Below are 20,889 nucleotides of genomic sequence, written 5' to 3'. Positions count from 1 at the left end.
ATGATGCAAGTGTGGGATTTTTTTTCTTAATATAATTTATTTATTCTTTTAAACTCACGTAATAGTGTCATTGAACTTCAAACACGCCTGTCCTTTTCTCTCTCTCCATGCTTGACTTCAGGAAGAAACTGGGCATACCAGCCAACCGGGGTTTTTTTGAGGGAGATTAATAAAATCAGTATTACTATATTTTACTTGAAAGCGAAACTAAGAGACCAGATAAAATGTTTTAAAAGGGTGTTAAAATCTACATTTATTTCATTTATCTGGCTAAAAGTCTGCAGCTTGTTGTTAAGATTAATGTCATGCGATACAATTCTCTGATCATTTACCTGATCTTTAGATGACCTTCTTGTTACCTGTAAGTTACATCTTCATTTCTTGTCCCTGTCCAAATATCCTGATATAAAGTTTAAAAAATACAGGGTAAGAAATCCAATCTTCCTTGTCAAAGAGGCTTGAATGAACATTTGATGTATGTATGCTTTATATCTTAGCAAGGTTCTTCTGTTGAAGAGTCAGTTCACTGCTTCTATGTGACTCAATTTCATAGAATCACAGAATCACAGAATGGTTTGGGTTGAAGGGACCTTTAGAGCTCATCCAGTTCCAACCCCCTGCCACAGGCAAGGACACCTTCCCCTAGAAGAGATTGCTCAAAGCTCCATCCAGCTTGGCCTTGATTTTTTGCTCCGTTATGCACTGAATCTGAAGACCTTTCCCTGTTTGTGTAAAGTAGCTGTTTATTATGGATCCCTTTGTACTGCCTGTTTTTCTTGTGTTCTTCTGTACGGGTCTTTGCCACATCATATAGCTGTAGTGGCGTTTCCATTCTGAAATCAGCCTGTAATGGCACCTCAGAAAACAGCAGCTTTCACTTGACTTTACCGTAACTTTATTTTTTACTCTTCCACTTTTACAGCTTTGTCATCATGTTTTCAGTGCTCACTTTAAGAAGAAACATTTTTTTTTTTTAAGCTCTTAAGCTAAAATTACTTTTTTATTTAAGTCTTTATATACTTGCTGTGAATTGCTTTCCATAGTGAGACTGCTTCAGTCGATAGATTACTGTGCTCTTCTGAAGCCCGTGATAAGATCTCGGCAATTGCTGCTTCCCGTAGGAACAGAGCTGTTAAAATGACAGTGTATCATTATCTGTTAGTCTGAGCTACTCCAGAGTTTATGGTATAATAAAAGAGTGGGATCCAATTAAGGCCTGCAGCAAAGTTCCCCGGGAGCCTTTCTGTTGAATCTGAAGGCCTTTAGACTGGACATTTATTTCCTCTATTGGAAGTACTAACATGCAAATCTATGTAACATTGTGGTGTGCTTGAATGACTGATGTCATGAACACCTCTTCATGTGACCTTACTTAATACTTACTTCAAGATTTTGGGGTATATCTGCTCTGTCTTAATCTCCCGTTGGTGTCTGAACAGGGTGAGGAAAGTATAGTCAAATGTGCTGTTGTGTTAAGAGTGTATGTATGGCAGCTATAGTGTGGTGCAGAGTGCCAGTGGTTAGGAGAAGTTGCAGAAAATACTTAATATCCAAAGGGGGAATTGGCAGACCTCAGACTCCAGAGTAGTTACAGCTTGGGAGCCTGAACTGAAGGTAGTGTTTTGAAGGCTGGGAGGAATGGAAATAAAGGGCTGTAGGCTACAGAGTGAAAAACTAATGTTAGGTATTTCTGGCAGGAAGGAGGGTCAGGCATTCTGGTGCAGAAGGCTTTGGGACAAGGGGCTGAGACCCACCATGAGCACCTCTTCCCAATGAACATCTGCAGGTCTCTGGAAAGTAAGGCTGTGTTCGTGGGACTGATCCCTTTTGTCTGATCTTCCCTTGCGTTCTGTGTCCGTCCTTTGTGGCTAGAAGTGTGATGCTGTCACGCTAAGTGTGGAACTCATTCGTGCAACTGAGAGCAACCTTCTGTAAATCACGAAAGAACTTCTTATTCCAGTCACTACTGCAAATGAACAGCTACAAGAACTTTCCATTTGAAGAACAGCGCTTCAGCAGACTTCCTCTTTCTACCCCTGAAGCTTTTGGGGTATTTGCACAGAGTACGGGACTCAAAACCAGGAGATGAGTGGCATGGGATGACTCATTCTCAAAACCAGAAGCATTTGACTTTGGAAAACTGACTTCAGTTCTAGCCCTTCCTCTTTAAAGTTTTATATTGCACGACCTTTTAAACGAAATGTCGAGCTTCCTTTTTAACTGACGGGATCTCCGCAGTGACACCGAGTGTGATTCAAGAAGGAGTTTCGTAACTTTATCAATCCCCGTATTCATCCGCTGTCTTCAGTTCTCATGACATCACTGGCTTTAAGTTCCTCATAGCATAATAATTCCTTCTGCGCATGATTCTGCTTTCTCCAGCATGGAGATCCTATTGTATTACTACTGACATATTCTGAAACCACCCTAACACCAGTGAGCGTCAGTAGTTACGTGACTCCTGCAATAACCAGTAACAAAGGTTTAGGAGGAATGTACAAAAAGCCTGTAACGTGGCCAGTTGTAGATTGTTTCTCTCCAGTAATTTTCTCTGTTGGAGGCCATCTGATTTCCACTGAAGTCAGCTTCATATTCTCGAAGTGATCTTAGGTATTTTTTGGGGGGGTCACGTTAGATGTTCCAGCAACTGCTGTAGCCAAATAAAAAAAAACAAACCCCAAAAAAACCCCAACCAAAACTCCACACCGCTTTTATCCCATGTTGCTGAGAAGAGTATGCCTCCTCTTTTCAGGCTTGGCTTTGACGCTGAGGTCCAGGCACGCATACCCTCCAGGATTTTGGATTTTATTGGTGTCCATTACATTCAGAAATGAAGTGCTGTGTGCTAGCTGGATTTTCACAGGAGGCAGCAGGTTGCCTGTTGCCATATCTTGGTCCCTCATTTTATTACCACCCCATCCCCACTCCATTTTTTTCCGTTTGTTGAAGCATGCTTCAGAAATACATTACGCTTTTTAAATTGTCTGTGTTTCTGGGAGGTACATGGGTAACTTCTTTCTTTTCCTTTTCTCTGTGCATCTCCTAGAACTCCCTTATTCTTTCAGTACCTTTAGGCATTGTAGCTTCTTTAAACAGATCCAATATTTGGCAGTGAGGTAACAGCCAGTTCTCTGTTCCCGGAACAACAAATTACCAGTTTCAGATCCTTAAATATGGGATGTTGGTATTTGAATCTGTGGAACATTTCAAGGCTGGGAGTAGAGTGTATGTGCACATACACATTTATGCTCAAGTACGGTACTTTTGTATTAGAATGTCTTTGTATGATTCCATTTCCGTAATGAAGCATTTCATCCGTTTCCTTTTTTAAAAGAGAGGACAGTTCATTTCAAATGTGTTAATGTTGTGAAAGGAAACAGTGTAGATTAGTGCTGCTGCTAATTTAACCCAGCATTTGCAGCAAAAATGCCTAAGGGTCTTTTGGTTTGATTTGCATTTTGCTGTTCTTATAATATGAATCCTAAGTGTGGAGGGGGGGAGTAGTTGTGCTGGGTTTTTGTTATTTTTCTCTTTTCTCTTAACGCTTAATAACACATAGGCTCTGTGGGAAATGTGGTTAGAGATCTAGAAAACCATTTTTCCTAGTTCCCTGGTTTTTCTCTTGTTAATCCTGTACAGTCAGTACAGAAGAAAAATAAACCCCTGCAAAATATAAAGTCACCAACCTGGTGTCAGAGATGGAATTTATGAAAACACCCCTTTTAGCTGCCTCGTGTTTGAGATATTAGACTGTGGCAGTCAAGATCATATTCTCCAGACTGCATTCTTCATACGCAGAAATACTGGCAGCCATGTGTTAAGTTATAAAAAGATAGCAGCTGATGTCAGGGCTTATTTCAGAGAGGAGCCATTTCAGAATACTGTACTAATTTTGAGCAGGTATATGTAAAATAGAATTCTTCCCTTGTCATGTAGCTTTCAGTGTAAACTGATACAGAGCTGAATAATAGAATAGAAAAAAATGAACAAATAATAAGCTGCAGTATATAATGCACTTAAAAAAAGAATTGTCAGCATTACGCGTGATTATCTGTGCAGAACTGAGAGGAACAGAAAACCGGTTCAGTTTGGGCTGTATGTTAGGGATTAGATTTTTGAGCTGGTACAAAATCCTCCTGCTCTGATGTTGGAAAGTTACCCCAATTTGAACCAGAGCCTGAGCTAATTTAAAACTATTCATAGAGGAGTGCCCAGCCTTTCTGTGCAAGCGATCCATGTATCACAAGCAGCCCTCCAAATGCACTGACTTTATGTGTGCAGAAGCGTGTTCTCTGCTCATGCTGGGTGTGGATCAACACCATGCTCAAATATAGCTGTGTCTGGACAGAAAAATTAATCTTGAACTCTGCTTCATTTGGTTGGCAATATTTAACAAAATTAATGTCATCCACTGAAAGGGCATGAATTTAGCTCCGTAATTTCTTTTTAATGGTGATTTTTTTAGTGGCCTCTGGGCTAGGTTCATATATTCATTTCATGCGCAATGTCTGTCTCAGGATTTCTTAAACTTACCATGCCATTGAAATACCAGTTCTGTGATAAATCCATTCCTTTGGTTTTCATTAATGTCAGTTAAATCAAAGAGCTTCACCCAGAAGTTTCTAGCACTATCATGTTTTGCATACTTACACAATATTTATTTACAATGTGCAGTTCTGTTTCTACAAATTAGGATTAATGTCCAGGGACAGCAGAATTCTTATTCTAACTGCTGAAATTGTCTCAGCTTGAGAAAAGCGCATATAAGAGTTCAGGCATCAGTGCACCATCCGAAACTCAAATATATATATATCTGCTTTAGCTGAGTATGTGAATTGGATACAAATAACTTTCACCATTTGCAGCTTTATGACATCTGGCTGATAAGATAAAGATGTAAGTGATCTTAGACAACTTAGACACTCCATGTGTGTGTTGGAAGCCAATGGAGGTAGACGAGGGGGTTTTTTTCTATCACAATCAACATTTTGTAGTTGCTGCTGAGTCACAAGTTGAACTGATAATTTCAGTGATAGTGGGAGCAATTGCTCCATAAGGAATGTAAAGGCATAATCTCTGGTAAATGTTCTGCTACTTTATTATGCGAACTAATAACATTTTAACACACAAATAATGTTAAGTTTGTATTTTGGTAAATTTAAATTCAGTTCTTAATTTGAAGCCCAAGGTGCTTTCTGTCCAGAACTCCTACACGTGAAGGTATAAAATCAAATGGGTATTTGTCTTAAAATAACTAATGGTATGATGATATTAGATGGATTGATATCTAAGACTTTTTTCCTTGTTTGTTTCAGGACATCAGGCACGAAGCCAGTGACTTTCCATGTAAAGTGGCCAAACATCCCAGAAACAAAAATAGAAATAGGTACAGAGATGTCAGCCCCTGTAAGTACACTTTCTTTTCCATTGTTTGTAACGGACTGTTGGCCTCTAATGACTTCTTGTAACAGCTAAATGTTCTTTGCAAGGACGAGATTTATGTTAGAAGGATATGCATCCAAGACAGTTCTTTTTGTTAATGAATTTATGAGATAGATGTCACAGGATGCCGCTATATCCATGGATTGTACTAGAGCACCATGCAGTAGTAGGTTCTGTATTAGTGGGCACAAATCTGAAGAAAGATTACTTTACATTTGAATTCTTGTGCTAGAGAAGAGTGGTGGCTGACGTAGCATTAATAAGATGGCAAGTATCCTTTCTGTGTCAGTGTACTTACTAGAGCATCCTTCTAGTCAATATAGCATAACTGCTTCTATTGAGAGGTGGGAAACAGTCTTGCAGAGAACACATGGCTTCTAGAAAGAAATCTAAGCTATTTAGAACAGAGGGGACATTAGCAAAGGTGGTACTACTAGTGAGACCTTCGTTTCTGAAATGATTATTGTTACATATTCTGGTGCCAAGTGCATCCTTGAGCATGTGTCATCTGTACAAGGCACGGTTTGGTGTTGCAGCCTGTCCTCCCTTTCATGGTCCCACATACAAAGGCAGTAACACAGAGCATGCCAGGCATAGGGAAGTCTGAACTTTTGGGGTGCAAGAGAGACTGCAACAATCAAAACATGCAGAGTGCAAGGAAGTACAGGACAGTAGTTAAATGGTCAGCAGATAAAACTTAATGTATTAGACACTAAAGAAGGTTCACAGCTGGCTCAATAAACTGCTGCCTTTGTGCTGTGTGACAGTGCCTGTTCTGGCACTTCTTTCCTTCTTCAAGGGTGCAGCACTGCCACCTGGTTTAAATGCAGAGTTTCTATAGGCTCTACCACTGGGTAGATGTCTGCTGTTCAAAGACCAGAGTATTATTGTATATCAGGATATTTAAACTTAGTAGTTCAAAGTTCCTGAAGTCTTTGGGGTAGTTAACTGGGAATAGTAATGTTGCACATAGTTTGCTTTACTAAGCAGTTCTAATATTTGGGGTTGTGAGTAACAAATGGTTCCTCTTTGCCTTTAGATAATACTGCTTCCAGTCTGGCTTTCTTGCAAAATGTGGGAACTCTTGTGTGTGTGTTGGTGGTTTGGTTTATTTTAATCCCAAGTGGAGCAAGCTGAGACTAACAAAAGAGCAATGAAATTACATTTCTGTAATTCTTGCATTTTGTTCGTTCTGTACGTGACGATGTGGTTGGGTTGGGAACAGTAGCGAAGTGTCTGTAAGAAGAAGAAGTGTCTGTTCTGTTTGTCCAATATATGTTTAGGCAAACCTTAACAACCTTGAACAAGCTGGGTTTGAATGTTTAAGCTGCAAAAGATAAGCAGTTGTGTAGTGAGATTTATTTAAAAGCAGTAACTCGATAACTGTACAAATAGGTCAGTGTGATCTGGTTTGCAAGTTACCGTTGAGGTTACTTCAAATACTTCCATTCTTGCAATGTATTCTTGGAAGATGAAGTGCAACATCTGTTCCTGCCCTGCTGTAGTGCTGTTCTTGAGGGACCTGTATTGTGTTTTCAGAGTTAGAAGCACCAGCAAACACTTCTGTGCTACCTGTCATTAAACTCTTCAGGCTTTTTTGATCATAACATCCGATGAGGTTGTGCATTGATTGTGCTGTGTTGCATATACATTAACCAGTGTTTTCTAATTATGCTGCAGTTGATCACAGTCGAATTAAGCTAAACCAAGGTGACAATGACTATATCAACGCTAGTTTGATAAAAATGGAAGAGGCCCAAAGGAGCTACATCCTTACCCAGGTAATTGCTGGCGGTGGATAATAAAAATCATATGGTGATTGGAGTTGGTTTTTGTGGGTTTTCTTTAGCCTTGTTGTGTTTGTTTTCTTTATTGTAAAGCTACTTAAGTGCATATTGACATCTGTGTGTGTATATAAACATACACATAGAACAGATTTACAAAAGTGCTACATATTCCCTCTTGCTTCCTGTCACCACAGACTGACTTTTTGTGGAGTGTTTTGGCCACTTGGTATATTTGACTTTAGACCCATCTAGGCTACAAACTAACATACTTCTACAAATCTGCTTGTTGGCTTCTGACAAGCAGCATTTAGATGTGATTGAAACGAATCGTGCTTCTACATGGAACCTCAGCACAGAGGCTTCAGACCACTAGTCTTAAGTGGCCTGATAAATTCTCCGAACAGAGGTGAACCTCACTTTACGGGAGGGCTTCACATTTGCAGAACTGTACGTGTGAACGTAAAGATGTTCAAAACCTGTATGAAATAACATACTTTAAATAGAACAGGTATTTATGTGTTACGTTGAGTGGGGCAAAAGCTAAAATATATTAAGGAATTTCTTGCACCTGATCTTCTGTTTCAAATAAGCAGAATGCTCTATCATGTGTTTCTTGTTAAACATCCTTCTGAAAGTGATGCTTCTGTAGCATTTACGAATAACGTACCTCCTAATACCACAACTTCCAAAAGGCCTAAGTTGAGCAGTGCTGATGCTTGTACCTTTAGTGTGAGAGAGGAAAGCTATTAATACTGACTTCAGTGATGGGAATTCGGGGGGTGGAAGTGGCTGGTTTTCACTGAATCTGTGAATTCCACCCCTATTTATATAACAGATTTAAAAATACACGGATAGCCTGTCATCTTCTTCTGAGAGCCAGCAACTGTGCCAGAACCCTTGTTTGTCCTAAATGTTCAGTTTGCTGGAGACTGCCCTGGTCTTTAATCTTGCCTTGTTTTTTTACCTCTCCTTCCACACTTTAGATAAAGGTGGACTGGGATTAATATTTTCAAGCAGCAGCAGCAGCTCTTCCTTCCTGTTTCTAGAGAATAGAGATAAATCTTCTAAGGAAGAAGCGGACAGTACAGTGCTCAGTATAAAAATGATTCTGTGCACACAGATCTTACTCCGCTTAGGACAGGGGAGGTTGATCATAGGGTTGAACTGGTATGTGGAATAGTCAGATGTGCAGCTAAGCTGGTACTAGTTTTGTGTTTTGGTCCAGAATTTAATGGATTTGAATGGCTTTATTGAAATCTAGTCATTCTTCCTGAGGACGCTGACCCGTTGTTCTGCTTGAGCAAAGTGATGGATAGCATATATGAGAAGCACAATGATGCTATGCTGGCTTGTGTTGTCTGAGGTTCAGAGCAATGGTTTTGGAGCAGAAAATACCAAAGGAACATAGCACTAACACACAGTTACAGCAAAATCTACTTTGTGAGTAGATAGTACTCTTTAAAAGGAGTTGGCATTGTTTCAGTCCCAAAGCAGATCAATGAAGATTCTGGAAAACCGTATCATTTGTTACTGATGTTTCAGTCTTTTGAATGTCCATTCAGTCTAGTAACTTTCAAGTATTATGAATAACAATGATGTATAGCAGAATAGTTTAACATAGGTGTTAATTCTGCTCTTAGTCAATGAGGGTTTATTTCCCCATTGCTTTGTGTACCTTTCCTAAGAAGATTCTCAGCATTTTTCACTCCCAGTTCTGTTCTCGCAAATGAGACTACTTCTCTCTTCCTGTTATATACGGGGGGGGTGGAGGGTGGTAAAGATTAACCATGCTTTCATGGGTAAACTCATAGTGGGAAAATGGAACTTAAAGCTGTATCACTGGATTGTTTTACAGTTTGAAATGAGAAGTTGCTTGTTACATGTCTAAATTTACTGCCTAGTGCAATAACTTTTACTGGGGAACGTTGCACTGGCATTAACAGAAAATGATGCTTATTTCTGGGGATTCTGTCTCTGCAGGGACCTTTGCCAAATACTTGTGGTCACTTCTGGGAGATGGTTTGGGAACAGAAAAGCCGTGGTGTTGTCATGTTGAACAGAGTGATGGAAAAGGGATCTGTAAGTACTTTCAGTTCTAGCTATGCGTTCAGTACATGGTTTTTTCTTTTGAAAAAACAACAAAACTAAACAAGCAAAACAACAACAACAAAAACCAACCCGAAGAATGGGCTGGGGGTAGGGAGGAAATGACCATAAGCTATTTTATCTAAGAAATTATGCCTAGAACTGAATACCCAATGAACCAATCTTAGTGCAGTCAGAAAATTCCATGGTTTGTAATTGTAGGTCCTCATTTCTCCTGAATTTGTTCTCTATTGCTGCCTTAGGTATCTGAATGTAGTTCTTTCCAGTGTGCATAGATTGCACCTCTCAAAGGTCATTTACAGCAAGTGTTCATTCACAAGCATTATGAAATGGTTTTGAAGCAGCTAGAGAGGCACTTTGACTCCAGGCTTCCTTCATGCAGTAAGAGCTCTGATTATTAAAGGTACCACTAAGGCACATTGTATCTCTACCAGTGTCATTGTTTTACAAAATCCATGAGAGGGCTGAGCAGAATGGAGGTAGGATTGGAAGTACTTGGTATCACCTGGTATCTGCCTCAAGCAGTGATGTTCTGAGTGAGGTGGAACCAGCTGTAAAGCCAGTGCTTTACTTGCTACAAGAGTGGTGGGCTAAGGTCTGTGCAGACCTTTCAGGAAGTTTACATTGGACAAGCCAGGCAGAAGATAAAGGGAAACAACAGATGAACAAAAAACTGGGCTTATTTGAAGTAATTTACCTTCAGGTAGATAAAAAGTATTGATTCCTCTGGCACATAGAGTAGATGCTGTCTTGAGAGGAAGTGCCTCAGCCTTTCTGATGGTGAAGACAGGAGCCACCAGGCATGGTTTTCATCCATGGGTCAGAGTTCTGCCTCTATGCTAATTCCACATCTGCCATCCTTAAACTGGACTTGGCAGCTGTGCTAACTTCAGACAAGAGCAATTTTAAAGACAGAAATGCCCAATTTAAAGTTGAATGTTACAGTGCAGTCAGTATTAAAGATACTTTGGAGGAGGGGTAGCGGGTATGTTGGGTATTCACCAGTGATAACTGGGTGGTACATGCTTCAGCATAATCGGGAAAGAATTCCCAATAATCAGGAAAATTCTTGTGCAGTGAGTTGTGTTTTAATAAACTGCAGCCTTGAATTTTTAGAGTTTTGCTTTTTTTGTAGTGCAAGTGAAATTTAATCTTCAAAGACTTGCAGTAACCATATTTTCAATAGTTTCTTCCTTTCCAACCATTCCCGCTCATTCTCTGCACTGCCAATAGTTCTGAACAAAATGAATTACTGAGATCCCTCAGGGCAGGCTGCTTACACTCCTCAGCAAGCAGCAGTGGGGGACCTACAGTGGAGCACAACAAAATATTGTTTGCAGACACATTTGGTGGAGAAATGAGACACAAAGCCCGTGGCTGTCTCTTTAACATCAGTAAAAGTGCAGAGAATTACAATGGATTCTACACCCTGATAAACTAGAGAATAGATTTTGAATAAGAACGAGAAATAGTCAGAGCAGAACTGGTGTTAGTCCACGAATAAATTACTGAAGAGTTTTCTTACTTATTACAATACCGTCAGAAATCTTCTTAGTCTTAAGAATGTTTTTTTCATTGTTCCTCCACGTCAACTTTAAACCCATATTATTTGCCCTTTGATGAAATAGACATTAGGCATGTCCAGCAATCCATTCTGTTGCATGTTTAGCAATGGTTAGCTGGTGATCATGACCCCATTTCAGAGGTGCTTAGTGGCAGAACAAGCTGGCCAGTTCTCCCAGTCACAATAGCCTTAAATTTAACTGTCAGAAACTTGGCTGCAGGCTTCCTATTCATGTTGCTGATGAATTTCTTTAGTTCTTAGTTCTAATTTTTCACTGCAGAATGTGCTACTTTGCTATTTGCTTGGCTCATTTCAGCTCCTAGAATGTAGCAGGCTTTGCAGAACTCAGCTCTCTGATACTTTACTGAGAAAATTGAAATTCAGTCAGAAGTACGTAATGGGAGCGTTTGCTGAATGCAGGGGTTTTGTTTGGCTCTTTACTTCTAAGCTGTGCCATGCAAAATCCAAATGATCTCACTGCTATTTTTATTTCTGTGGTAAGTGAATGGAGTAACCCAAAATCTCATCTGATGTTACACTTGCAAATTAGCAGTGTTGTAATTCTCTATATGTAGCTTCTTCGTGGAATACATAATGCTTTTTCACAGTATGTTCTGCTCTTGTTAGCATCTATCTGTTCCTTTGAAATTAAAATGTTTGACATGAGGGTGATAAATAAAATGCAGAGTAGACTAAAACTCAGATTTTGGCAGAGTATTGTGAGAGCTTTTATACTTAGACAGTTATTAGATTTGTGGTTTTGTTTGTTCTGACACAAGCTAAAACAAATAATGGCGTTGGTGATTTTGATTAGATTCCATAAGTCACACTCTTTGAGCTTATGTGTGGAAGAAAGAGAGCTCTACCTAAACAAACCTGTCCTCGATCCTTGGGTATTTCCACGATTTGGTTGGGATCAAAATAATTTGACTCCTACAACAGGTTCATGTTGGAGATGTGGTTCTGCAACATAAAGGAAGACTGTTGTTCTTCACACTAGAACTGGTCCTCCATATAATAAAAGCAGATCAAGAAATTATCTCATAAGAAAACGTTATATTTAAGGATGTTTATTCCTTGCCTTTTACACAAACATAAATGATATATAAATGTTTCCTATTTGGTTTTAGGTCAAGTGTGCACAGTACTGGCCACGGAAGGAGGAGAAAGAAATGTTTTTTGAAGATACAAACTTGAAACTAACATTGATATCTGAAGATATAAAATCCTATTACACAGTACGACAGCTAGAATTGGAAAACCTTACAGTAAGTACAGAAAGTAGCACCAGTCGGGTTTTTCAGTCTCTCTGAGGTGAGATTCGCCTCCTCATCAACAAGGCCTTGAAAAAGATGGTCGTGAATTATAACAGATTTTGCTCTGGAACTGGTGATTCTGCATGAGGTTGTTCTTCAGCCTCTAGTTTCCGTGTTGCGGAAAAGAAACTCCTGAATATTTATGAAACATATCTGGGGAAACTACAGTCATTTTCATGTCTCAGCCGTGCATGGAGTGAGAAGGTTAGTTTGTCGCTATCTTTCAGAGAAGCCTTTATAAAATCACTTAGCAGATGTTCTAGTGCTTTTGTGTTATAGCTGAAATAATTGCTTGTCCTGTTAAGGTACGTGTTTGCATGTGTCTTGTTCTAAGGTTTATTTTTAGGTTTTGTTGGCTTAAATAGTCAGGTTTTGCATTGATGGCCTTTATCAGAAAGCAGGAACTGTTTTAGCCCTGGTCCTGCAATGAGCTGTATGGAGCTCGGTACAAGGATCAGGCCACTGGCTTTAAGAGAAATACTTCTTCTTTTTTCCTTTCTTTCCTTTTTCTTTTTTCTTTTTTTTTTTTCCATCCCCTTCTTCTTTTATCATCTTCTTTTTTTCTTCCTCTTCTTTTATCTTCTTTTGTTGTCATCTTTTTTCTTCCTCTTCTTCTATCGTCTTCTTTCTTCTTCCTCTTCTTCTGTTGTCTTCCTTTTTCCTTCGTCTTTTTTCATCCTTTTTTTTCTTCCTCATTTCTTTTCTTTTTTTGTTCCTCTTCTTTTGTCTTTTTTCCTTCCTCTTCTTCTTCATCTTTTTCTTTTGCACAAGACCGAAACGAAAGCTTACATGCTGTTTCCCACCCTTCCTCTCTTCAACACTGCCCTGTATTAGAACCGTGAGAGCTGATCTAAAGGAGAGCTGATCTAAAGCTCCTTGGGGAGACTGACTAAGGAAGTGCACCATTAAATTCCACTGAATGCAGGTCACTGAAGATAATATCTTAGGTCCTTAATGCTGGGCTAGGTGTATATGTTGGGATATGCTAGCCTGAGCTCTGTTCTGTCCTGGTACTGCTCGCTACTAGAAGACAGAGTTATTCCTTTGCTCATCTGTCAGCATCTCACATGCTTCATTTTGCCAGGAAGCGTGACAGCAGGTATCAATTTGACTAAATTATGCCTGAGTAAGGATTCAGTTGATGTAGTTTATGGTGTGTATTAACTGTGACATCTGCCATAGATGTGTTTGAGGGTTGTAGCTCAGTACTTTAGGAGGATGTGAGCACCAGTGATTTAGTAGTCTTGGAAAAAGTTTTCAAGTTGGGAACAAACTTGTAAAGAAACAGCTGTGATAAGAGCTTTGTCTGCAGAAAGTGTAAAGGGCTTTTAGACCTTGAGGTACTTGGTTTAGAGAAATCTTCAAATGATGTTCTGTCATTAGAAGCTGGAAGGCAGTGCCAGCTATCTTGTGGTGATACTGAACTCTACTGAATAAACTGAGCCATGTTAGAAATGAGTAAATTTACTTATCCAATTTCCTTTGCTCAGAATGGAGACCTTCAGAGATAATTATTTGTCATTAGTTTCTTAGCCGTGCAGCTATAAGAGCTCCCTCAGACTGGTGGAACTTTGTCAGTTGAATTTAAGCCAGCTGTTCTAAAGATGTAGTGTCAGCCGCGTAGCCTGAGTAGCACACAAAGCTGAGCAGGCACGTGCCTCCATTCCATGGAAGTCAGGGTTATTTTCAAAGGAAGTAGCTAAAATTTTTCCAAAGGCACAAAATTTGAAACTGATTTGAAGGTAAAAATGTTTGAAGCTGAATGCCTAAATATGTAAGTGACTGTTTGCTAGGGAAATGCACGAGGAATTGTATTTGCTGCTTAGAACATTGGTGTAGGCAACTGTGCTTTTGAATACTTGTGACTCGTGTATCCAAGCTAAAAGACTTCCTAAATACTGTTTTTACAGACACAGGAAACCAGAGAGATTCTGCACTTTCATTATACTACGTGGCCTGACTTTGGTGTCCCGGAGTCACCTGCTTCATTCCTCAATTTCCTGTTCAAAGTGAGGGAGTCCGGCTCCCTTAACCCGGAGCACGGGCCCGTTGTGGTGCACTGCAGCGCCGGGATCGGGAGATCCGGAACTTTCTGTTTGGTTGATACATGTCTCCTACTGGTAAGAACTACTTATTCGAGATTACATGCTATGTCTGTAGAGTTATTTTGAGGAATGGTTTGTTGCAGGCTTACAAAGAGCTGTGGTATGTTCTGTGAATTATTTTGCATGCTATTTCCCATTATCTTATTCATAGTCTGGTTTGGAAGTGTATTCCAAGGCAGATCTTGTTCCTCACTGGCCATGTTGAGTCTGGGGAAAAAGAGTCTCTAGTTTTAGAGTGATTCACAAAGATAGGCTTTGCCCTCATGGTTTAAAAAAATCACTAGATGTCTGCTAAGTAACAGTGTGGGCTATCTTGGAACAATGTAAAATAAATCTAATGTGTTTCCTTTTACAGAGTCAACTTTGCCTGAAGGCAGGAGGAAATTGTCCTGACTTCAGGATAAAACTGCAGTTCCCTTGGCTTTATTCTGTCCCTGTGTGAGAGCAGTAATACAAAGAAGCCAGGCCCAGGTTAAAATGTCCTGGGTGGGGTTTTTTACCTTAATTATATTTTCAAAACAAAAAAGGCCAAAAGGGGGAAACGTACAGCATTTTGGAGGCCCAGTGTCTTTCTTTTTAGGGACCCAATACGTAGCTGCTGCTGCTACCAGTTTTTTATGAGTTTATTAATTCTGTCATATGGAGGGTAACGTGAAGGCCCCCCCACAGAACAAGCCATTGTGCATCTCCTCAGAGCATAAAGCATGTTTCAAATTTTTATCTTCAGATGGACAAACGGAAAGATCCTTCTTCTGTGGACGTTAAACAGGTTCTCCTGGAGATGAGGAAGTACCGCATGGGGCTCATACAGACAGCAGACCAGCTCCGCTTCTCCTACCTGGCTGTTATTGAGGGGGCAAAATTCATCATGGGAGATGCTTCAGTGCAAGTGAGTCCTGTTGACTGCACAGCCTGTTTTAACTCGAGTGGATATGTGGGATGAGCTGAATAGAGAAACCTTTACATGACATGCTTGCTTTAGCTTCAGTAGTTTTTATGGGGTTCTTAAACACGGTGCTTTACAGGCTGTCATGACCTACAGTGTTGTATGTAAGAACCTTTGCAAAAGTCCCTGTGATATAAGAGGTGGCCCTGTGTACTTTACAGCACCATGACTGGGGTGCAGACTGGCTTCACTGGCCTTGTGCTTCATTTCGGATCATAAAGATTTTCTAATATGCCAGAAGTTGCAGCATCATGTTTAAATCCTCTCAGCTTGTTTTATTGCAAGCAGAACTCCAGCAACACAGATTCTGTTTTGTACTATTTGAATTCTGCAGAAGTAGGTGATAATTTCTTGCATTTATAGCTGTTGTCTGCTGGATGTAGCTTAGGTTTGGAGTTCTTGTGTCTCTTTAATTGCCTTTTTCCCCGTGAAAATGAACAGGTAGAGTATAAAGACCCTGCCATGTTAAATTTATAGTAGCTTATGTAAAAGAAATGGAGAAAAGCTTAACAGGGCTTTTTCTTCCCTGAAGGAACAGTGGAAAGAGCTCTCCAATGAAGACCTGGACCCACCACCTGAACACACCCCACCACCTCCCAGACCACCAAAGCGAACCTCAGAAATGCACAATGGAAGGATGCATGAACACACAGAATTCCTTCCTAAACATCAAGTAGTAGAGGAAGAGATTAGGTGTTTGGTTAGCACTGTGGAAGAGATGGTTCCAGATGGCCGAGCTCATTCATCTGTGCCACTGATCACAGACAGGTAACGCATTTAGTTTCCCCACTTTTAACTGTCCCAAGAAGAGTGTCCAGTTGGCTTCTGGCGTTGAGAGGTTGTAGGATGTTTGCTCATAAATGGCTTTTCAGACAGAAGGGCTTGAACAGACCTTGATCAAGTCAGTGTTAATAGTTCCAACCCAGAATCTTTTTAGTAAAGCTCTTATGCTCATGTTCATTTAACTCCATGCATAAGCCAGGGCCTCTCACAGGATCCTGCTGGAGTAACTGTGACAGAATAATGAGGTGGTTCAGTCTTGATTTACGTGCAGTATATGTTAATTTACAGAGGAGTTCTTTCACTCTTCAGAGGCAGTATTAGTCACGTAGCTGAAAACTAGGCTGACTGGCTTTAGCCACACTCAGAAGTGTGAAAGCAATTGCACGCAAAGCTACTTTTGATGAAAGGAGTAGAGTGGGCTCATGAACGGAGGATTTTCTACCTGTCATTGTAGCCTAAACTGCAAGGACTTGCTGTGTACGTGAGAGCGGAGAACCCGGGGCTTCTGCCTGCTGTACCGCTAGGTGTCACTCCTGATTGAGCGGAGCGGAGCGCAAGGGGATGCTGTCCGCATGCCCTGCTGTTACTGCCCTCCTGCGTGTTAACTGCTTGTATTCAGGGCGAGTCCAGCACTGAATGGTTATTTCCCTCCGGTACTGAATGTTTCTTTCTTTGTCCTTAAGCACTAGTCAAGACACTGAAATTCGGAGGAGAACTGTTGGGGAAAACCTGCGTCTCTCACCCCACAAAGAAGAGTCGATGAAGTCGGAGAACTCAGAAGAGGAGGATGAGAACATGGTGACAACCTGGAAGCCATTTCTAGTGAATATATGCATGTTCACCTTCCTGACGGCGGGAGCTTACCTCTGTTACAGGGTGTGTTTTCATTGATGGACGTGCCAGCAAGAGCGACCCTGCAGAAAACACCACCGATCCCATGGGTTTGTAATCAGCTCCTCTGAAGGAAAGCGAACGGAGGCGCCTGAGCCTCGTCTCAGTGGAGGTAGATCTTAGCTTGAAAGGCCAGAACTTTGGTTAGGGCTTAACGAGAGAATTGATGCACTAGGGTTTTATCTAGCCCTGTGGTCCCAAGAACATAATATTCTAATCTCAGGGCCTTAAAATATTCAGGAGTAAGCAGAGAAAATGCCAAATAGTCTGTTTTCCTTTTCTTTTTTTTTTTCCTCCTTTATTTTTTAACTCAATAGTAGAATTACAACACATTGTTGTTTTTAGCCTTTTTTAAAAAGCCAGTTCTTGTTCTTTTTCTTTGGTTTCAGAAAAACTAGGCACAAGTGAAACTTGCTTGTACTCTCCAAGTGTTGTAACCAAATACATGACTTATTGACGAGTTCCCAAAAACAGAAAAAGAACCCCACATACCTGAAGAATGTACCTTTTTGGAAGGGGAGGGCACTAGGGGACGGGTGTTGTGGTTGGGGTTTTTGGTTTAGGGGTTTTTTTAACTTGCTTCATCATTACAGACTGAGTTGTGGGCAGTGCCTGTGGTATTGATATATTTAATCTTGGCATAACTGTTCTTAAAGAGCTTATTGTTTTACATGTGTTTATAGAAACAGGCTTCTGCATTTGCTCAGGGTATCCCAACATGTCCAGCTCTTTTTCTTTTCCTTCCTTTTCTTTAGTGAGTCTATCCCCTCATTGACTTTTGTTGCACTCTACTTGCACATGCGCCTATTTACATTGCACCATCCTTTGTAAAGCTGGTTTTACTTTTACATTCTGGGTTAGGAGAGGTTGAGGGGAGGGAGAGAAACAGGAAGGGAAATTCAACCAAAACGTGTCCACCAGCATTGTGCAGCTGGCATTCAGATGGACCACTGCTTAAACCTCATCATTTGGAATGTAAAATGCAGTTTCACTCTGCCCCGTAAGGAATAGCTTCCTGCGAGGGCCGGGGAGGTGACGTGCTCGGAGGCACCGCAGGCAATGAGCAGGAAAGCACTGCAGTAAATCCAGAGCAATTAATGCTGTGGCAGCTTCCTCAAGACATAAAAAAAGCTCAACAGAAGCCATGTTGGTCTGTGAACGTATCAGTTGGCATAGGATGCAAGCGTTCGTGTGCTGCTTTGTTCAGAGCAAAGGTTTCATAGACTGGCTTTAGTTTGGTTGGAGATTCGCTCTTCAGCATCGCGGGGCAGAGCGGCGCGAGGGGCAGCCCTGCTCCTCTGCAGCAGGGGATGGGGATGCTGCCCCTGCGCCATGCCCGGGACTCGGATCATGTAAAGTGCTTGTAAATAAGGATTTGGGTGCATTGGTAGAACTGTGACTGGAAGTCGGCATTGCACTAACTCTTAGTCAGTGCTGTTCCTCTTGTAGTACCAAATTATTAACGGAGTAATAGCAAAGGTGTCTTTGCTCACGTCATGGCGCAGAGGAGTAAACTCACTACCGGAGGTTGTAGTGATTGAAACCATGACAGCTGATTTACAACAGTGTTACTAATCAGTTCTTTTTATTTCTAAAGTCTTTCTAGAGTTATAGCACTTACTTAGCCACCATTCTCAGTGCGAGCATCGCTATGGAGTACCTTACGTAAGTCTCTCCACTCCATATTTATTTGTGCAAAGCTGTCTGGGTGTAGCTCTTCCTTCAGTGAATAAGTTGGTGAACGGTGGGGGGGGTGGGGGGTGGGAATTACTTCTATTTTGTGTTTTGTTAAGCTTGCATCAAGGGCTTTTCAAAAGTACAATAATAAATCCTCAGGTAGTACTGGGAGTCAATACTTTACCTGTGAGACTGTTGGTCAGACCAGTACTTGAAAGGAGGAATGTTGTAATCAGTCAATATTTAGTTATATTATTGGAAACATGAAAAATGAGTATAGAAAAATGGTAATATATAATGGCTCATCTGTGTATTTAAGATACATTATGTGATTGCTTTGTCCCCACTATTCTCTCCATCATCTGGTAGAATATTGTTCTAAGGCAACATTTGTACCCCGTTTGTATTAAAATGCATGTAAAGTCTTCTAGTGTCCTGATTAAATACCACGTGCTTGAAAGGTGAAAGAACTTATATTTTTGCTTCCTGATGTGCCCAAATGATATTTGCATGACCTGATCATTAAGTGGCTGTGGTTCCAAGGGTGTTGCTGAAAGTCCCTTCGTTCAGCGCTAGACTGGTTCGGTGTTTATCGGATAACATGTACTCGCCCAATCCTTGGCATGACTTCCTATTGAATTCCTGCGTACTCAGTGTAACCCGGTTGTTCAGCATGGTTCATTTCAGCTGAGTAAGTATAGTACAGACATTCCAGAGAGTTTAGTAAGCCCTACCCACACCTCACCCAGGGCACTTGGGGCACGCAACGGCGCAGTGAGTTCAGGGGCTGCCTGCTGTGCTGCCACTGGGAGAGGAGGAGAGGAAAACCTCGAGCTGGAGCCCAGCGACAGCCTGCTCTGACCTGCAGCGGTGCAGCTCCTGCAGCAGTGGCCCATTTGAAAAGGAGGAACTGTAACTGAAAGAACTGTCCTGGTCCCAGGAGGGAGTATGATATTTTAGGCCTGACAGGAAAACTGAGCATCCTTCCTTTAGATGCAGAACAACTCCCTCTAAAACAAGAGAAAGCATCTTCAGCTGATAAAAGTTCTGACTGTCCCCCTTCCTGCCCCTGGCTTTTGCCATTTCTCCCCCTATTCCAAACATCCCCTGTCCTGGGATAGGCCGTGGAATGTCCCCCCAAGCCTGGTGAGGTGTGTGTAAGGTTTATCATACTGAACTGTAAGCATTTTTGTTTCGATGTCCTGTATATGTATGTAGTAGTTTGGGTGTGTATATACAGTAGCGTTTCAAAGTGGGTGTATTGGTTAACCTGTTCTTGGAAAATGGACAAACATCCATGTTAAACTTGTTAGAAAGTTAGTGAGCTGCTCTGCTATATGCCTTAAGCAAATATTTACTCATCAGGTCTTTCTTTTTTACAGATTGCCATAGAATAAACTTTTGTAAAAAAAAAAAAAAAAAAAAGAAAAGAAAACCCAAAAAAGCTCAATGTTTTGGTATAACACAGTTTCAGGTCTCTGTCTTTTGTGTAAGCGCTGCAAAGACCTCACAGGTTCGAGTAAACTGTACAGTTTTTCAATTTCCCATACGAGTTTTCAGTTCTCATTTTAGTTGTAACAATAAAACTCTTTTTTTAAAGAAGGTACGTGAGAGTGGTGTTGCTTCCCCCTTCCTGGGGCAAGGGCTGGCTCAGGAGCCAGTTCCTGCAGCAGGGCTGGTGAGGAATGGAACTAGATGATCTAAAGGTCCTTTCCAACCCTAACTATTCTATTGTACTGGAAGAACTTTCATGTAGGTCAGAGCTCCCATAAGAGAGGTAAGTGCATGACTGTCCCTGACACACACATCTCCCTCCTCTAGTCTTTCACTTAAACAGTTAGATTTTAACTACCTTGGCTCCGGCAATCAGTGCAATAACGTGTGTAGGACACTCAAGGACAGGGGGTTTCCAAGAGTTTGAGTTATGCTGTAAGTCCAAGCTGCAGTTGGCAAGGAGAGGGTATACCTGCGTGTCCCTGCGCCTGCAGCCATCACACTGCTGTGCTGGTTGGAGTATTTACCGTTTGGCTTCTATCTTTAAGCTGGAGGAGAGGTGCTTGGAAAGAGAACTGTCCCTAGTTGCATAGACTGGTGGTACATACAGCAGCCACGGTGAGTTCTCATCCTCCTGAAGCTGCCAGCAACTGACCTGTGGGTGTAAAGCCTTGTGAAGGCAAAAAGGTGACTGTGCTCCTTATCCCCTTCTAGGGACATGGCACTGGGGGGGAGAGAGGCCCGGGGCAGTGGAGAACTTACCAAAGTAGAACTTCTT

At 41.1% G+C, this 20,889-nt stretch overlaps 1 protein-coding gene and 1 long non-coding RNA gene across 5 annotated transcripts in view; one reads left to right on the top strand and one right to left on the bottom strand.

The window, feature by feature from the left end:
* Positions 1 to 20,222, top strand: part of PTPN1 (protein tyrosine phosphatase non-receptor type 1) — a 43,556-nt gene extending 23,334 nt beyond the window's left edge. For 2 of the 4 annotated variants that reach the window (XM_030502891.1, XM_030502894.1), the window contains exons 2-9: positions 5,316 to 5,406; positions 7,123 to 7,223; positions 9,210 to 9,308; positions 12,030 to 12,167; positions 14,126 to 14,335; positions 15,048 to 15,209; positions 15,799 to 16,034; positions 16,733 to 20,222. In XM_030502891.1, coding sequence (XP_030358751.1) covers positions 5,316 to 5,406; positions 7,123 to 7,223; positions 9,210 to 9,308; positions 12,030 to 12,167; positions 14,126 to 14,335; positions 15,048 to 15,209; positions 15,799 to 16,034; positions 16,733 to 16,940 — 1,245 coding nt within the window. In that variant the 3' untranslated portion in view covers positions 16,941 to 20,222. Of the gene's footprint in view, positions 1 to 1,043; positions 5,407 to 7,122; positions 7,224 to 9,209; positions 9,309 to 12,029; positions 12,168 to 14,125; positions 14,336 to 15,047; positions 15,210 to 15,798; positions 16,035 to 16,732 lie in introns of those variants that run through there. The other 2 variants (XM_030502892.1, XM_030502893.1) reach the window with 2 other exon arrangements.
* LOC115615127 lies at positions 1,649 to 20,514 on the bottom strand. Its single transcript, XR_003993953.1, has 3 exons — positions 20,424 to 20,514; positions 8,966 to 8,971; positions 1,649 to 1,659 (listed from the first exon to the last, which is right to left on the bottom strand). It is a non-coding gene; the product is annotated as an uncharacterized LOC115615127 (long non-coding RNA).
* Between the last annotated feature and the right edge of the window lie 375 nt (positions 20,515 to 20,889).

This window comes from Strigops habroptila, chromosome 13, assembly GCF_004027225.2.
Source record: "Strigops habroptila isolate Jane chromosome 13, bStrHab1.2.pri, whole genome shotgun sequence".
NCBI classification, from domain to species: Eukaryota; Metazoa; Chordata; class Aves; order Psittaciformes; family Psittacidae; genus Strigops; species Strigops habroptila.
The sequence above is the reverse complement of the archived record's forward strand: the minus strand, read 5'-3'. Positions and strand labels throughout refer to the sequence as shown.